This window comes from Pristis pectinata, chromosome 25 (assembly GCF_009764475.1).
Source record: "Pristis pectinata isolate sPriPec2 chromosome 25, sPriPec2.1.pri, whole genome shotgun sequence".
Taxonomy (NCBI): Eukaryota; Metazoa; Chordata; class Chondrichthyes; order Rhinopristiformes; family Pristidae; genus Pristis; species Pristis pectinata.
Window position 1 is genome coordinate 8,600,807 of NC_067429.1, and position 14,506 is coordinate 8,615,312.

The 14,506-nt window shown below is 43.2% G+C and overlaps 1 protein-coding gene across 2 annotated transcripts in view; it reads right to left on the minus strand.

Annotated features, from left to right (window-relative positions):
• LOC127582930 (oxysterol-binding protein-related protein 6-like) overlaps positions 1-14,506 on the minus strand; it is a 101,114-nt gene that overhangs the window by 41,778 nt on the left and 44,830 nt on the right. For both annotated transcript variants that reach the window (XM_052038588.1, XM_052038586.1), the window contains 4 exons: positions 8,379-8,462; positions 4,720-4,870; positions 3,661-3,797; positions 1,657-1,764 (listed from right to left, as the gene is read on the minus strand). In XM_052038588.1, the coding sequence (XP_051894548.1) occupies positions 1,657-1,764; positions 3,661-3,797; positions 4,720-4,870; positions 8,379-8,462 (480 nt within the window). The remainder of the gene's footprint in view (positions 1-1,656; positions 1,765-3,660; positions 3,798-4,719; positions 4,871-8,378; positions 8,463-14,506) is intronic.

Sequence of the window (14,506 nt, forward strand, 5' to 3'; positions counted from 1 at the left end):
AATGTTTTGATTACAACCTGGATGGCTGTAATCAACCCCTCCTGCCCATTAACACAAATAGCTTCTACTAATCTCTTAGCCATAATCCTTGTGAAAGTCCTTAAAGTAATAGATACAATTGTGATTGGCCACTAATTATCAATAGTATTTAATATAATCGAATCATCTGACTTTGGGAATTAGGACTGTACCACTACCCTTAAGATCCGCAGAATCATCCTACGTTTGATCCAGAGAGAAAAGATTTTTGCTATCAACTCCCAGTCCATCCCATAAAGTCTGCTAAGGGACAGACCATCTGGACCAGCTGCTGTATCCTTTTTAAAGCTCTCGATAGTCTCATTTACTTCCTTAATTGTTACCCCAGAAAGGATAAGCCTTGCAATAAATAGAATGCAACAAATGTTCACCTGATCGATTCATAGGATATGGCTGGAGAGGGAGGCAGTGCAGAACTTTTTTTCCCCCCCCGCAAATGAGTAGACAACACTCTTTAGATTTCAGAAGAATGAGCAGTGATGTCATTGAATCATACAGGACACAAGAGATTAAATGCAGGTACATTTCACCCATCTGTCTTCTAGAACCAGGGGTCACAGTCTCAAAATAAGGGGTTGGCTATTGAGGACTGAGATGTGACTGCATTTCTTCACCCAGAGGCCAGATAATCTTTGGAATTCTGTACCAAAAAGGATTGGGGAGGTCCAGTCACTGAGTATGTTCGAGATAGATCAGTACAAGTCTGGATATTAAAGGAATCAAGAGGTTTGTAGAAGATGGTGGCACCAAGGTAAAATAATTCAGCTGTGATCTTACCAAATAGCACAGCAGAAACAAGGGGCTGAATGGCCTACTTCTACTTTTCACATCCACCTGAGGGGGCAGAGGGTACCTCAGCCAAAAAGAAACCTCAGTGCAGTATTCCCTCTCCTCTGCCTGGGAGCGTCAGCCTAGTTTTTGATGCTCAAACATCTACATCCTGGCTCAGAGTCCATCCACTGAGCTAGGGCTGACCTCAAACTCACAAATGTGTGTGGTTTCTGATATCACTGAGCTCAGGAGTTCCCCGTTTCAATCAAAATATAACAAAACATCTACAGCATAGCAACTGGTCACACCACACATGGTTATGCTGTCCATCAGCTCCTCCCGTCCATTCCCATCAACACCAAAAACATATCTTCCAATTCCTTTTTCTTTCCTCCTTCCCTCCCCCTTCAAATACTTCTCTAACCTCTCTCCAAATCATCCAAACACTTAAAAAGAAAGGGGTGGTGGATGATGGTAACATTGCCATAAGCCCCCCTGCCAATTTGAAGATGCTTCCAATTGCACATCTCATGACCTATTTACAACCAGTGACCTATTTACAATTTACAAGCTGTTGAAGCAAATTACTAAAGGGAAACACAAAGCAATTGCAAATCTATTGATGAAAAACACTATGATGCTGGAGGGACTCAGCAGCCAGGCAAAAAGGGTCTTCTTCAGGAAGGGCCCTGACCCAAAACGTTGACCGCCTGCTTTTCTCCGCAGATACTGCCTGGCCTGCTGAATTCCTCCAGCATCATCGTGCTTTTCATCTAGATTCCAGCATCTGCGGTCCTTTGTTTCTCCTGCAAATCCATTGAGGTCAGTACAAGAAGTCCAACTTACTTCCTCAACTTTGACAGGGGTCGATGGGTTAGTCACGATGTCTGCAAAACTGGAGAGACACTGGATTCTGTGAAGACGGTTCCGGAGATCAGCATTCTGGGACATGACCTGGGGACATCCATCAAGATAATTGCTTAAGTTAGCCACAAGGAAGTTTATCTGCAAGGCAGGGTTTGACACAGCATCAACATTTCCCAACTCCTGCAAGTGTGGTGTTGTTGACTCGGGAACCCCGTTCTGCTGATCCATCTTACACTACAAACATCCGAAGACATCACAACACAAGAATAAGCAGCTTGTATATAATTTCTAAACTCTCCTCTTTAGAAGGAAATAATCTTTTCCACAAACACCCACCGCCTTTTCACACATCACCAGGACAGAGTGTCAGTCTATTTGACCATAGCTTGGGCAGTGCGGGCATAACTACCATTTAAAGCTCCAGGTTTCTACACGAGTGGTTTTCATTACACCTTACCGGAGAACAGGTGACATTTCCCCTCATTCACCAAAAGTGCTGATGAAATGGTAGTGTGCCTAAAGTCACCCTGATTGTGATCAGTTGGCTCAGCACAGAAGCTGGGATATTTGTCACTGGTAAATGCCAAGGCACAGTAGTGTAGCGATTAGCATAACGCTATTACAGTGCCAGCGACCTGGGTTCAATTCCTGCCACTGTCTGTAAGGAGTTTGTACATTCCCCCAGTGTCTGTGTGGGTTTCGTCCGGGTGCTCCGGTTTCTTCCCACATTCCAAAGATGTACGGGTTAGGAAGTTGTGGGCATGCTGTGTTGACAATGGAAGCATAGCAACACTTGTGGGCTGCCCCCAGAACACCCTATGCAAAAGATGCATTTCACTGTGTGTTTCGGTGTACACGTGACTAATAAAGATATCCTAAGCAGTGCCCATATGCAGTCTATGGTGTGTGAGGTGTTAATGACAAATAGAACATGTCCACTGATGGGAAGGACTCACAAGAATAAAAAAGAGTCACCTTAAAATTAGCAACATTATGCTTAATGCCAACAGTCACACAGATCAGGAACTCCCTCTCCCCCCCCAGAACAGCTGCCAAGGTTTGGTGTCAATTGAAAATTTCAATTGATGGATTTTTTTAAAAAAAGGAAATAACAGGTCAGGCAGCAGTTAGAGAGAGAAAAACAGGTCACTTGAAAAGTAACTTTCATCAGAAGTTAGAAAACAAATAATCTTATTGCTAAAATGAGGGGGAGGACTGGAGAGAGAAAAACAGGTCACTTGAAAAGTAACTTTCATCAGAAGTTAGAAAACAAATAATCTTATTGCTAAAATGAGGGGGAGGACTGGAGAGAGATTTTTTAAAAAAAGGGAATGTGATAGGCTAGAGACCAAGAGAAACTGGATGATACAGACAAGTGGGGTGCAGGCTGAGAGAGGAGGTGAAAGCTCAATCACAGCTGATTTGTCTGGATTAGGTATAAATAGAGGAAGATGAATGAGAAGAGAGAAGAAAGTGAAATAATACTGATACTACTAAGATACTACTGATAATAGTCCTGATGCAGGGTCTCAGCCCAAAATGTTGACCAATTGCCACCACGGTTGCTTAATCTGCTGAGTTCCTCCACCAATTTGTTTTTTGATCCAGATTCTAGCATCTGCAGTCCTTTGTGTTCCCAAAAATAACACAATACTGGTACGGTGAAATACAGGACACAGCAGCTGCTGGAAAATCAGAAATAAAAGAGAAGGGTGGATCTGTCCAGCAGGTCAGGCAACATCTGTTGAAGGGGGAGAACAGAGTTAGCATTTCAGGTCAATGACCTAGCCTCAACACTGGCCAATTCTGGACACAGTCCCAACTTATTTGTCACTCTCTCTACATTCTCCTTTAAATGGAACAATTGGAACTCGATATAAAAAAACACAACAGGGAGGAGTTCAAAAGAGGAATGTGCTGCAGGCTGCTGTGAAGGTGTGGTCAACTGCCAGAGAGAAGGGACAGCCCAAGAGGCTTCCTCACCTCAGACAAGGTGTTCTTCAGGTTTGCGATCTGGACAGTTGATGCACTGGGATCCCGTTCCTTCTCCACCCATACCTGTTTGAGCCTTTCCTTCTCTATTGCCAGGGTGTTGAAGAGCGACTTCAGATTCAAGAAAACTATAACAAGAGGAAGGAAAAGTAATGAAAGAGGTCACCTTTATAAACCAAATATCCACGTTAACTTCACAATTTTACTTTCCCTTACAGGTTTGCCAGCAGCCTGCCTTGACAGTGGATAGACTGTCGAAGGAATGTAGGTAAAGCAAAAGGTGTTCATAAACCAGCTGCACAGAACACAGTAGGCAGAGGGTGCAGGGACATTGTGACAATACAAGTGAATGGGAAATGTTGACACCATTGCTTAAGTAAAGAAGCATTAATACAAAATCTGAGCTAAAATGATGACATCAGGAAATGAGGCCAGTGTGTCCTATGTGCGACTGTGCTGTGGATTAGTTACCGAAGCCAGTCACAGTCAAAGTAGACAGTCAGCCTCAGACTGGGTTGGAGAAAACTAGTCTAATGTCATTCCATTCCCGATTCGTGGGTGCTTACACCTAGCACCAGTTAAGGCACCTCCTTCCAAACAAAGAACAGGATTGACCCAATCAGACCCTCATTCCTATTCCATCATTCAATTTGATCACATGCCCTTTCTTCCCCCACCCAATCTCCATCATTTCATATCTTTCGATGACCTTATCCAAAAACATATCAATGTCCATTTGCAAGTTTCAGCTGAAACCAATATCCGAGATGTTGAGGAAGAGAAGTCCTGATTTCCATTACCACATTTGTGAAGAAGTGTTTCTTCATATCTTGCCTAAATGTCCAGGTGTTTGTTTGAGGATACCATCCTCTTGGTCTGGGCTTGCCCAACAGAGTTTTTCCTGTATCTGCCTTACTGAAACCCTTGAAAGTGGCTCCTCAATCAGCCTCAACCCAAGTTAAAACAAGGCAAGTTTATCCAACCTGCCCTTAACCCTACAAGTTTTGCAATCACTCTGAGAAACCCAAGCTGTGCCCCTCTTGTCATTACCTTTCTGTGATACCGAACAGAAATCCTGCTGTAGCTGCAAGTACTCCTCCTTTACGGCGAGGGGAACAGAAACGCTTTTCAAGTCCAGGCAATCCGGCAGGCTGGGAGTGGAAACGTGTAATTTCCCGGGACGCATGGCATCGGAGGACGCCTGGAGCAAGGAGGTTAAAATGGTTCCTGGTCAACATTCAGTAAATGGAGGCAGAGGTTGGGTGACAGTCTAATATACACTCACAACCTGCTCAGGAGACAAAACTAGCCCAGACTGTCACCTCCAAAGTGTGGGTCGTCTATGGTGTACTTTCTGATTAGACCGTGTAGAACTATTGAAAATAGACAGTGCTTGTGCCTTTTATTTTCCCTTTCACCATGCTAATGGTATTAAGTCTACAACTACTCTCAGCAGGGAAGGTTTCTCTGTACAACTAAGAGACCTACTGTTAATCCTAGTGTTCATTTTTGTAATTTGCTTGGCGACAGACTCCCATTGCATGGTGAAAATTACTGGAAAGTGACACAAAAGCAGCCAACAGCAACTTGGGACCCAGGATTTTGTTTCACACAATATGATTTCCACACAAAAAAAAACACTGGGGTGAAAATCTGTGCTCAGTCCCATCCAAACACGTGACAGTAGCCACTGCATATTTTGCACTGATTCTGAAGTTCCCACTGAAGCAGACGTTGCTGAATTTCAGAAACAGAGTGTAACAGACAACTGCTGCCATCATCCACATTTAGCACATGCAACAGAGGACGAATTTCTAGCCCAGGCTCTTTGGTTTGACATCAATACAAATATATTTTTGCTTCATACAAACTACTGTAATTATATGTTTGTCCAGGAAACTCCTTGCACCTTATTATGGCCACTCTATTTCCCCTTCTAAAGGTGCAAGCCCTTAGTTCCCATTTCCAGTGCCTTCCTCTCCCCACACATCTTCCTGACCAGAGTGCCCATTTCTCACATCTTCCAGCACAATGCAGACTTTCCCTAAAGCAGCAGCCGGTTAACGTGGTTGGATGGTGTGGACTGGGCAACACAAGTTAGTCAGGAAATTAACAGAGCTCCCTGCTCGCCTTCACAACACGCCATGGCTTTTTACACCAAACTAAACCGGCAGAGCTTCCACTTGTTATGGAACGGCACAGCATTTCCTGGGTACTGCATGCTGACATCAGCCCAGATTACATACTCAAGCTCTGGAGTGAGGTAGTCTATCATATCCTGCCAACAAGGCAAGAGCACTAACTTGGAACCCATTTGTTATTATGATTAACATTACTGAATTCCTCAATTAAAATCAAATCAATAGTGATGAAAGGAAACCCTCTGGGGTATTGCACATGACAGCAACGCAAGGAGAGATTGGATAGGCTGGGACTGTTTTCCCTGGAGCAAAGGAGGCCAAAGCATGAATTTATAGGGGTTTATAAAATGATGAGAGGCAATAGATAGGGTAGGTAGTAACAGTGTTAATTCCCAGACTAGTGGGCATAGGTGTGAGATAAAAGGGGAAAGAATCAAAAGGGAATCTGAGGGGCAAGTTTTTCTCCACACAGGGGGTGGGGGGGGTTATATGGAACGAGCTGCCAGGTACAATCACAATGTTTAAAAGACATTTGGGCAGGTAATTGGACAGGAAAGGTATAGAGGGATATGGGCCAAACACAGGCAAATGGGAATAGTGTAGCTTGGCATCTTGGTCAGCATGAACAAGTTAGACGAAAGGGCTCATTTCCATGCTGTATAACTCTATGAATCTAATCTATAAATGCTCATAAAACACCCATTGTGTGATCACTTTCACATGAATGTTGGGCTAAAACAGTGAGACATTGTACTAGCGCATTAGAGTTTGTAGGAACCTCATTTGCAATTTTAATAGAATGCGTCAGACTGTTTAAAACACAGATGTGAATTCTCACAAAAATACCCAAAGATGCCACAACAGTGAGCTTGAATTCGGTTCTACAATGCCTTGAATACAAGGCAATGCCTTAAACCCTATTCACTGAAAACACAGTGGAGTACGGTTCAGAAAATTTAGGACAAGGAGTCAAACCAAATTTACAATGATTATAATGCAGGCCCGAAAATGCAACTCAGCTCAGTTTAGTACAAAGGGTGCAATGGCGAGAGCTGCTGGTCATCCAATTAACCAGAGCACCATCTCCCTTCTGAATGGGCGGCACAGTGGTGCGGCAGGTAGTGCGACTGTCTCACAGCTCCAACAGCCCAGATTCAGTTCTCAGCACGGTGTGGGGTTTGCACACTCTTTGACAGTGTGGGTTTCCCCTGCATGCTCCAGTTTCCTTCCACGTTCTAAAGATGTGAGGTTTGGTAGGTTAATTGGCCACCGCATATTACAACCAGTGTAGGTGGGTGATGGGTGAATCGGGGGTGGGGGGTGTGTTAATGGGCATGTCTGAGGGGATAACTTCCAGAGAAATAAGTGGGGGAATTCGATTGGTCTGAGAACTGGCATGGAGTTGATGGGCTGAATGGCTCTCTTCTATATCTTAAGGAAATATAATAGGACATAAATGATACCACAGCACTATCTACCCAGGGGTAAGGAGTTATCCTTGATTCCTATTCAGTGTTTATTCCTCAACCAACATCACTGAAAAAGACAGGTTATCTGGTCATTTTCACATTGCTGCTTGTGGTAGCTTGATGTATACAAAATGAATGTTATATTTTTTGCATTGCGATAGCGACTTTGGAATATCCTAAGCATCATGAAAGGATCTTTAGAACTACAAATCTTTGTTTAATTTTTATACTAATCTGGACCATCACACCAATACGTCAAAGGAGCCTCCAATCACCATCCTATTTTCCTGTACTTTTTTATATCCCTGCCTTATGGATACATTAGCAGAGTGGTGGGTGCAGGAATGCATTGTCAGCAGAGGTTGTGGGGGCAGATACATTAGGGACATTTAAGAGACTCTTAAGATAGACACATGAATGATAGATAAATGGGGGGCTCTGTGGGTGGGAAGGGTTAGATAGATCTTAGAGCAGGATAAAATGTCAGCACAACATTGTGGGCCGAAGGGCCTGCACTGTGCTGTAATGTTCTATGTTCTATGATACTTTCAGTGGCATTACAGCCTCTGCATCAATGGCCACTTTCAGCAAAGAATTCCACATTTACTAACTCAGCATAAAAGACCACTTTTTCAAACATCTTCCAGTGTTCTTCTTTAGTTTGTGTCAGGTTGTTAGGGCACTCGATCAGTTAATACCAACAGGCTATTCAACTAGCTTATCCTCACTTGATGACTGAACTTGAATGGGAGATAAACAGTGAATAACTTCTTCCCTTCGGTCCAAGTGCCCTAGGCCAAAGGCAAATGAGGTCAGCTCAACAGGAACCGGAGACACTCCTGACTGAGTTTGACAATGGGTAGGGTATTGACACATAAAATAACCAAGCAGGAGAAAACTGCAGGAAATACTGATGGACAAACACTACCCCAGTTTATTCTCAACACAAATGGGAAGGTCGGCCATGAATTTGTTCTTCATTTTCCCAACTACTGCCAGCGTGGAAGAAGATCGGAGTTATGGAACATTGTGGACAACCTTTAAGGTCTCTTCCCAACAGGGCAGGTTTCACATGGTCATACAGATGCCCACCAATTACCTTAGTCTCATCCTTGGCAAAACTTTGTGTGCACCATATTTTGGAGGAGCGTTTTTCTTTCTTTGATTTGTCAGCAAGGAAACCCTGGAATAATTGAAAACATAAACATATGGTAAATGCAGGAGGTTTGTGGAAACACATCTTTTCTTATCAATTCAAAATGTTTTCAGGCTGGCAGAACCTTTCAATATTAGTAGTGTCACAAATTAAAAGATGTCATTCAGCCATTTCAAATGATTAAAGAGCAACAACGTCAGGTTTAATTTAAAAAAAAAGCACAGGGATACTCAAATGCATCCCATCTCAGTCAGAATACACAAGATATATTCTACTTATTTTTGGAATGATTGTGGCATCTTGCTTTTACTCCCCCTCAGAAGATACAAAGCCTGAAAGCACGTACCACCAGACTCAAAGACAGCTTCTATCCCATTATTATAAGACTATAGTATGGTCCCCTAGTACAGAGGTTTTCAACCTGTGGTCCGCGGACCCCTGAGGGTCCGTGGCGGGTTGCCAGGGGGTCCGCGAGCAAGCCAAGAAAAAAATGGAAAGGCGACCTGTTACAAAGACGTAGCTTACTTGCTTGCTCCAGTTTTCCACTGTTCAGAAAATCGGCCATATCTATTCTATCTGTTATAGGCGAAAACCTTGGAGACTTAGACGGTGTGCCCTTCTGGTAAGCTGCCGCTTAATAGTCGATTTGTGTAGGCAGAGTAGTCAGTAGTGTTCACTACTCACTACTATTCCATTATGCACTGTAGTGTTAGTGAGACTGAGTGACATTGTTGGTGCGCTTTAATAATATTGCTTACTTACTGTGCATTTACACCACAGTGACATCACTGTGCAAAAAAGTGTGCAAGCATGTAAATTTTAGATTAGTTTTGATAATTTTGTTTATCAGTAATAGTAATTAAACTATCTAGCGTGTATTGCTGAGTGTGGAGAAATTTCTGAAGAGAAAAGCTGACCAGAAACCGGAAGATTCTGATGGCGAAGGGGATAAGGGTGACTGAAAGAGAAAACAACGCAAGTCTGATCCAGAATACATTTCATATAGATTCATCGCAGTGGGGACAAATGCGGACCAACCTCTCTGTGTTGTGTGTTTGCAAACACTGTCCAACGATGCAATGAAACCAGCGAAATTGAAGCGCCATTTAACAACAGTGCATCCAGATATTGCCAGTAAGCCAAAGGAATATTTTGAGTGGCAAAAGGAGCTGTACCTCAAGCAGAAAGGCAAAATGACAGCCTGCGCCACTGTAAATGAGAAGGCTCTTCACGCATCATATTTGGTAGCATTACGAATAGCACGTTCCAGAAAGCCTCACACAGTTGGAGAAGCGCTTATACTGCCTGCAGCAGTAGATATGTGCGAAGTTGTACTGGGAAAAGAATCCAGTCAAAAACTGAAAGCCATTCCACTGTCTGATAACACAGTAAGCAGAAGAACTGGCAATATGACGGAAGATATACAGAGCCAGCTGATAGCACGTCTTCAGCAAGTCAGATTTGCGATTCAGCTCGATGAAAGTACTGATGTTGCCAGTGCTGCACAGTTGTTGGTTTATGTTCAATATTGCTGGGAAGGAGAGGCTTTGGAAGACTTTTTGTTTTGAAAACGCTCCCAGGGCGTACAACCGGTGAAGAACTTTTCCGTGTGCTTGACATTTTTTTTTTGTACAATCGGCATTGGAGTATGCACGGATGGTGCTGCCGCAATGACGGGACGGAAGTCGGGTCTAGTCGCACGAGTGAAAGAAGTTGCTCCACATGTAGCAGCAACCCACTGCATGATTCACTGTGAGGCTTTGGCTGCAAAGGATATGGATGAAAATCTTGCAGATGTGTTTTCCACGTGCATTAAAATCGTTACTTTATCAAAGCCAGGCCGCTCGATCATCGTTTGTTTGAAAACATATGCCGTGAAATGGAAGCCGAGCATAAGCATTTGTTGCTATATACAGAAGTCAGATGGCTGTCACGAGGCCGCGTTGTGCAGCGTGTAAATGAATTGCGAGATGAACTGCTCATTTTTCTAAATGAGCATAACGGATCATTGGCACAGTTCTTGACAGATGAGACGTGGGTTGCCAGATTAGCTTATCTTGCAGATATTTTCAACATTTTGAACAGCTTAAATCTATCATTGCAAGGACCTGGCTCAAATGTTCTGAAAATGCATGACGAAATCAATGCCTTCCAGAAAAAACTCCGTATCTGGAAGGGAAGATATGAGCAAGGTGTCTATGATATGTTTCTGTTGCTGGCTGACTTTCTGACAGTGAATGAGACTAAGACAGAGGCCATTGCGAGCACCGTTTTGAACCATATTCAACAGCTGTCACGTTATTTCCATGAGTATTTCGGCAATGATGACACGAGCCTGTTTGATTCAATTCAAAATCCATTTGAATGCATGATTACTGATTTAACTGGACATGAACAAGAAGAATTGGCTGAACTGTCACGTGACAGGACTTTGCGCTTGCAGTTCAACCGAATGTCACTGTTGTCGTTCCGAACAGTATGTTCCCAGGAGTATCCACCGCTGTCCGGCAAAGCCGTCAATGCTCTGTCACCATTTGCAACCACTTGTGAGAAATAGCATTTTCTGCAGTCACTGCTGTTACGGACTCAGTGAAAGTCCCTTTAAGATAGAGAGTGTGTGTGTATGTGTGTGTAGGGCGTGCTTACGTCAATAGAAAATAAAGGACATAATGATGTTGTTAAAGAAGTTAGAAGGAGAAAGAGAGAGAGAGAAGGGAGAAAGACACCAGCCTGCTAGTTTTCTCTATCGATGGATGAGAAACTATAACTGTGTCTGCCACTGAAATCCATGTATGGAAGTTGGAAGTAATCCGGTGGAGTTCACTTTGTTGCTGACCTGTAGAAGGAAACAGGTACTTGTGTGTGGACGACCACGATTCGGATGCTTTTCGGGGTGAGGAAGTCACTACCGAGTAAACACTGGAGTGTCGTTTGGGTTCCATCGTGGAACATTTGGATTTCGTATGTACTCTCTCTCTGTTTTTCTACATCTATGTCTTATCTTCAGACAACGGTGGTTGTTGAAGAAGCCCTTGCTCATGTTTCACCTTATGGCTTGCGGAACTGAACTTTAAGAACCATCCCGAAACTCGGAGTTTGGGACTTTGTCACACACACACACGAAGAGTTTAGTTTTGGGGTTAACGTTCAAGGTTTAACATTTTTGAATTCTAACATACTAACATTTTTACTTCTATTTTACGTATTATCATAAGTAGTGATTAATAAAATAGTTTTTAACACTGAAACACGCTCAGTGTGTTTCTTTTGTTGCTGGTTCGTGACACTGCCATGAAAACCAAATACAGATCAAGACCGAATATTGAGGATGACATACATGTATGTTTGTCGGACATACCATCACGTTTGGACAAACTCTGCAGTGCAAAACAGGCACAACCTTCATACTGAACTGAACACTGAAAGACACCACTGGTAATTATCGGTGATTGAAATAGTCACTATTTCAATAGGGCCTATGCGCAGTAATTTAAGTGTTGTATGCATGAATTATCGATTGTTTGATTTTGTGGGCTTTGGGGGTACGCCGTCTAACAAGGACAAATAAGAAAAATTGTAAACAATGTAAACTAAACAAAAAAAAAATTTCAAAAAGAAAAACAAACAACAAAAAAAAATGGGCTAAAATTTCTCAGTAGAAAGAGAATAATATCATGTTGCCAACTCCATTCCTCCAAGTTGGAAAGTTATTGAAAGGGGATCTGCATCATGTGAAAATATTGAATAAATGGACTCCAAACTTCCTCAAATTTAAGCGAAGAATCAACAGTGCCACTCCTAATTTTTTCCAAGTTTAAACATGATATAGTTTGAGAAAACCATTGAAAAGTAGTAGGGGGTATTGTATCCTTCGAATTCATACTTTTATCAAGCATGGTCAGTATGGCTTCACGAAAAGGAATTTTACTACAAATTTAGTAGGGTTTTTTTTTTGAAGTATCAACAGAATGGATAGGGAGGAATTGATTGCTGCAATATATTTGGATTTCTACAAGTCCTTCAACAAAGTTCCACACAAAAAAGTTACTTCACAAGGAGAAGATTTCGTGGTGACACAAGAGACCACAGATGCTGGAATCTGGAGCAACAAACAATCTGTTGGAGAAACTCAGAAGGTCAAGGAGCATCTGTGGGGGAAGGGGGGGGGAGGAGAGAAAAGACTTGTCGACATTTTGGGGCAAAACCCTGCATCAGGACCAAGAGTGGTCTTAGGTAACTCTCAGTCCTAATGCAGGGTTTGAACCCGAGAAGTCAACAATTCCTTCCCCCTCTCCCCCCCCCCCCCCCCCCGATGCCCCTCAACCCACTCAGTTCCTCGAGCAGAATTGTTCATGTTGTTGGCAGTAGCATGGATAAAGGATTAGCTAACTATGAAAAAGAGCAAGCAGGGATAAGGGGGTCATTTTCAGGTTGGCAAGCACCAACCAGACCTGTGCAGAGCAACATAGATCAGTGCTGGGACTGTAGCAGTTTGCAATTCATATTAATGCTACAACAAGGAAATGAATGCACTACAGCCACATTCATGGATGTTATAGCTGTGGAGTGAAGGCAAGCTGTGAGGAGGATACAAACAGCTTACAGAGGGATTTTGATAAGGTAATTGAGTGAACAAAAAGTTGCAAATGGAGTATAATGTGAGAAACCTTGGAAGACAGAATGACAACACATTATTTAAACTGAGAAAGACCACACCACAAAGGGATTTTGGGGTACTTGTACATTAAACACAAACATACAATGCAGCAGGTAATCAGGAAGACCAATGGAATGCTGGTTTATAGAAGTGGGGAAGTCTTACAACACAAGTAGGGAAGTCTTACTACACAAGACACTTGCGAGACCACATCGAGAGTATTGTGCATAGTTTTCACTCCATTGTTTAAGGAAAGACATAATATCATCGGAGGCAGCTCAAACAAGGCTCACTAGGATGACCCTCAGTAATGAAAAGATTGTCTATAGCCCAATGGACATTGAATATTTCAATTGCAGGTAACCCTTCCCTCCTGTGTCTTCCCTCCCACCCACCTCTGGTCCACCTACTTTTGTTCCCTTTCCCATACCAGCCCCCCTCACCCATTTTTATTCCCTCCCCCTCGTGGTTCCATCCACCTACCACCCACACACTTCACCCACCATATCCTCAGGTGTGCTTTAAGAACATCCCTGAATTGTCATCTCTGTCCCTTTGGTAATCTTTTCCTATGAAGGAGTTTGGCATTGAATTTGTTTCAGGAGTCTTGATTTCGGGCAAGCAAATGATGAGGCTTGTCCAACAGAGCCCACTGCACGTAATTAGGGGCTCAATGCCAAGGATGCTGGCCTGGGAGAGTAGAGGCCTGGGACACTGGCTCGTTCATCTTGCCAGCAGAATTGGTGGAGTGGCAGAGACCACACTGGTAGCATCGCACCAGTGCTTTGAAGAGCGTGCTGCAGGTAGATCACGTCCCAGAAGTGCAAGGACCACTTGCCCTGGAGACCGTGAGTTTATGCCAGGTTCAAGGTCCATTGACTTGTAGCTTGATCTCTGAACTTGTTCACTGAAGCACAGGAGAAAATGGCACACTTGCAACCTGCCCCCTCTGTGCAATATTACTCACTGACAATAAAAGTTTTGACCATAGATAGCGCTGAAGAATCCACAACCATCATGGTTGTCAGCAAGTTGCTGGTTCACCTGCACTCTTACGCTAGCCTTTCTTTTTTAAATTATTGGTTTTCCGTTGGGCCTCATGCTTCAGGGGCCCGCAGAGCTGTTTCTATTGCCTTGGAGGGTGGAGGAGTTTCCAATCTAAGAACATCTCGTGACTGTAGTTATATAGCACCTAGATCTCCTTGTTATTCTCAATAAAAAAAGTCCTGCTGTTTTCTGATAGAACATCCAAGGGTCTAATTCTGGTGGAATCCATGGCAGTCCAGGCACTGTGGACAACCTTTGGTTCCTCTTGGTTGGGGATCATCAAGTTGCTGATCAAGAGGAGTTTTCTTTATAGGATCGCTAAGACCAACAACGTTGAATTTCTAGCAGCAAGTACCCTACATCCGAA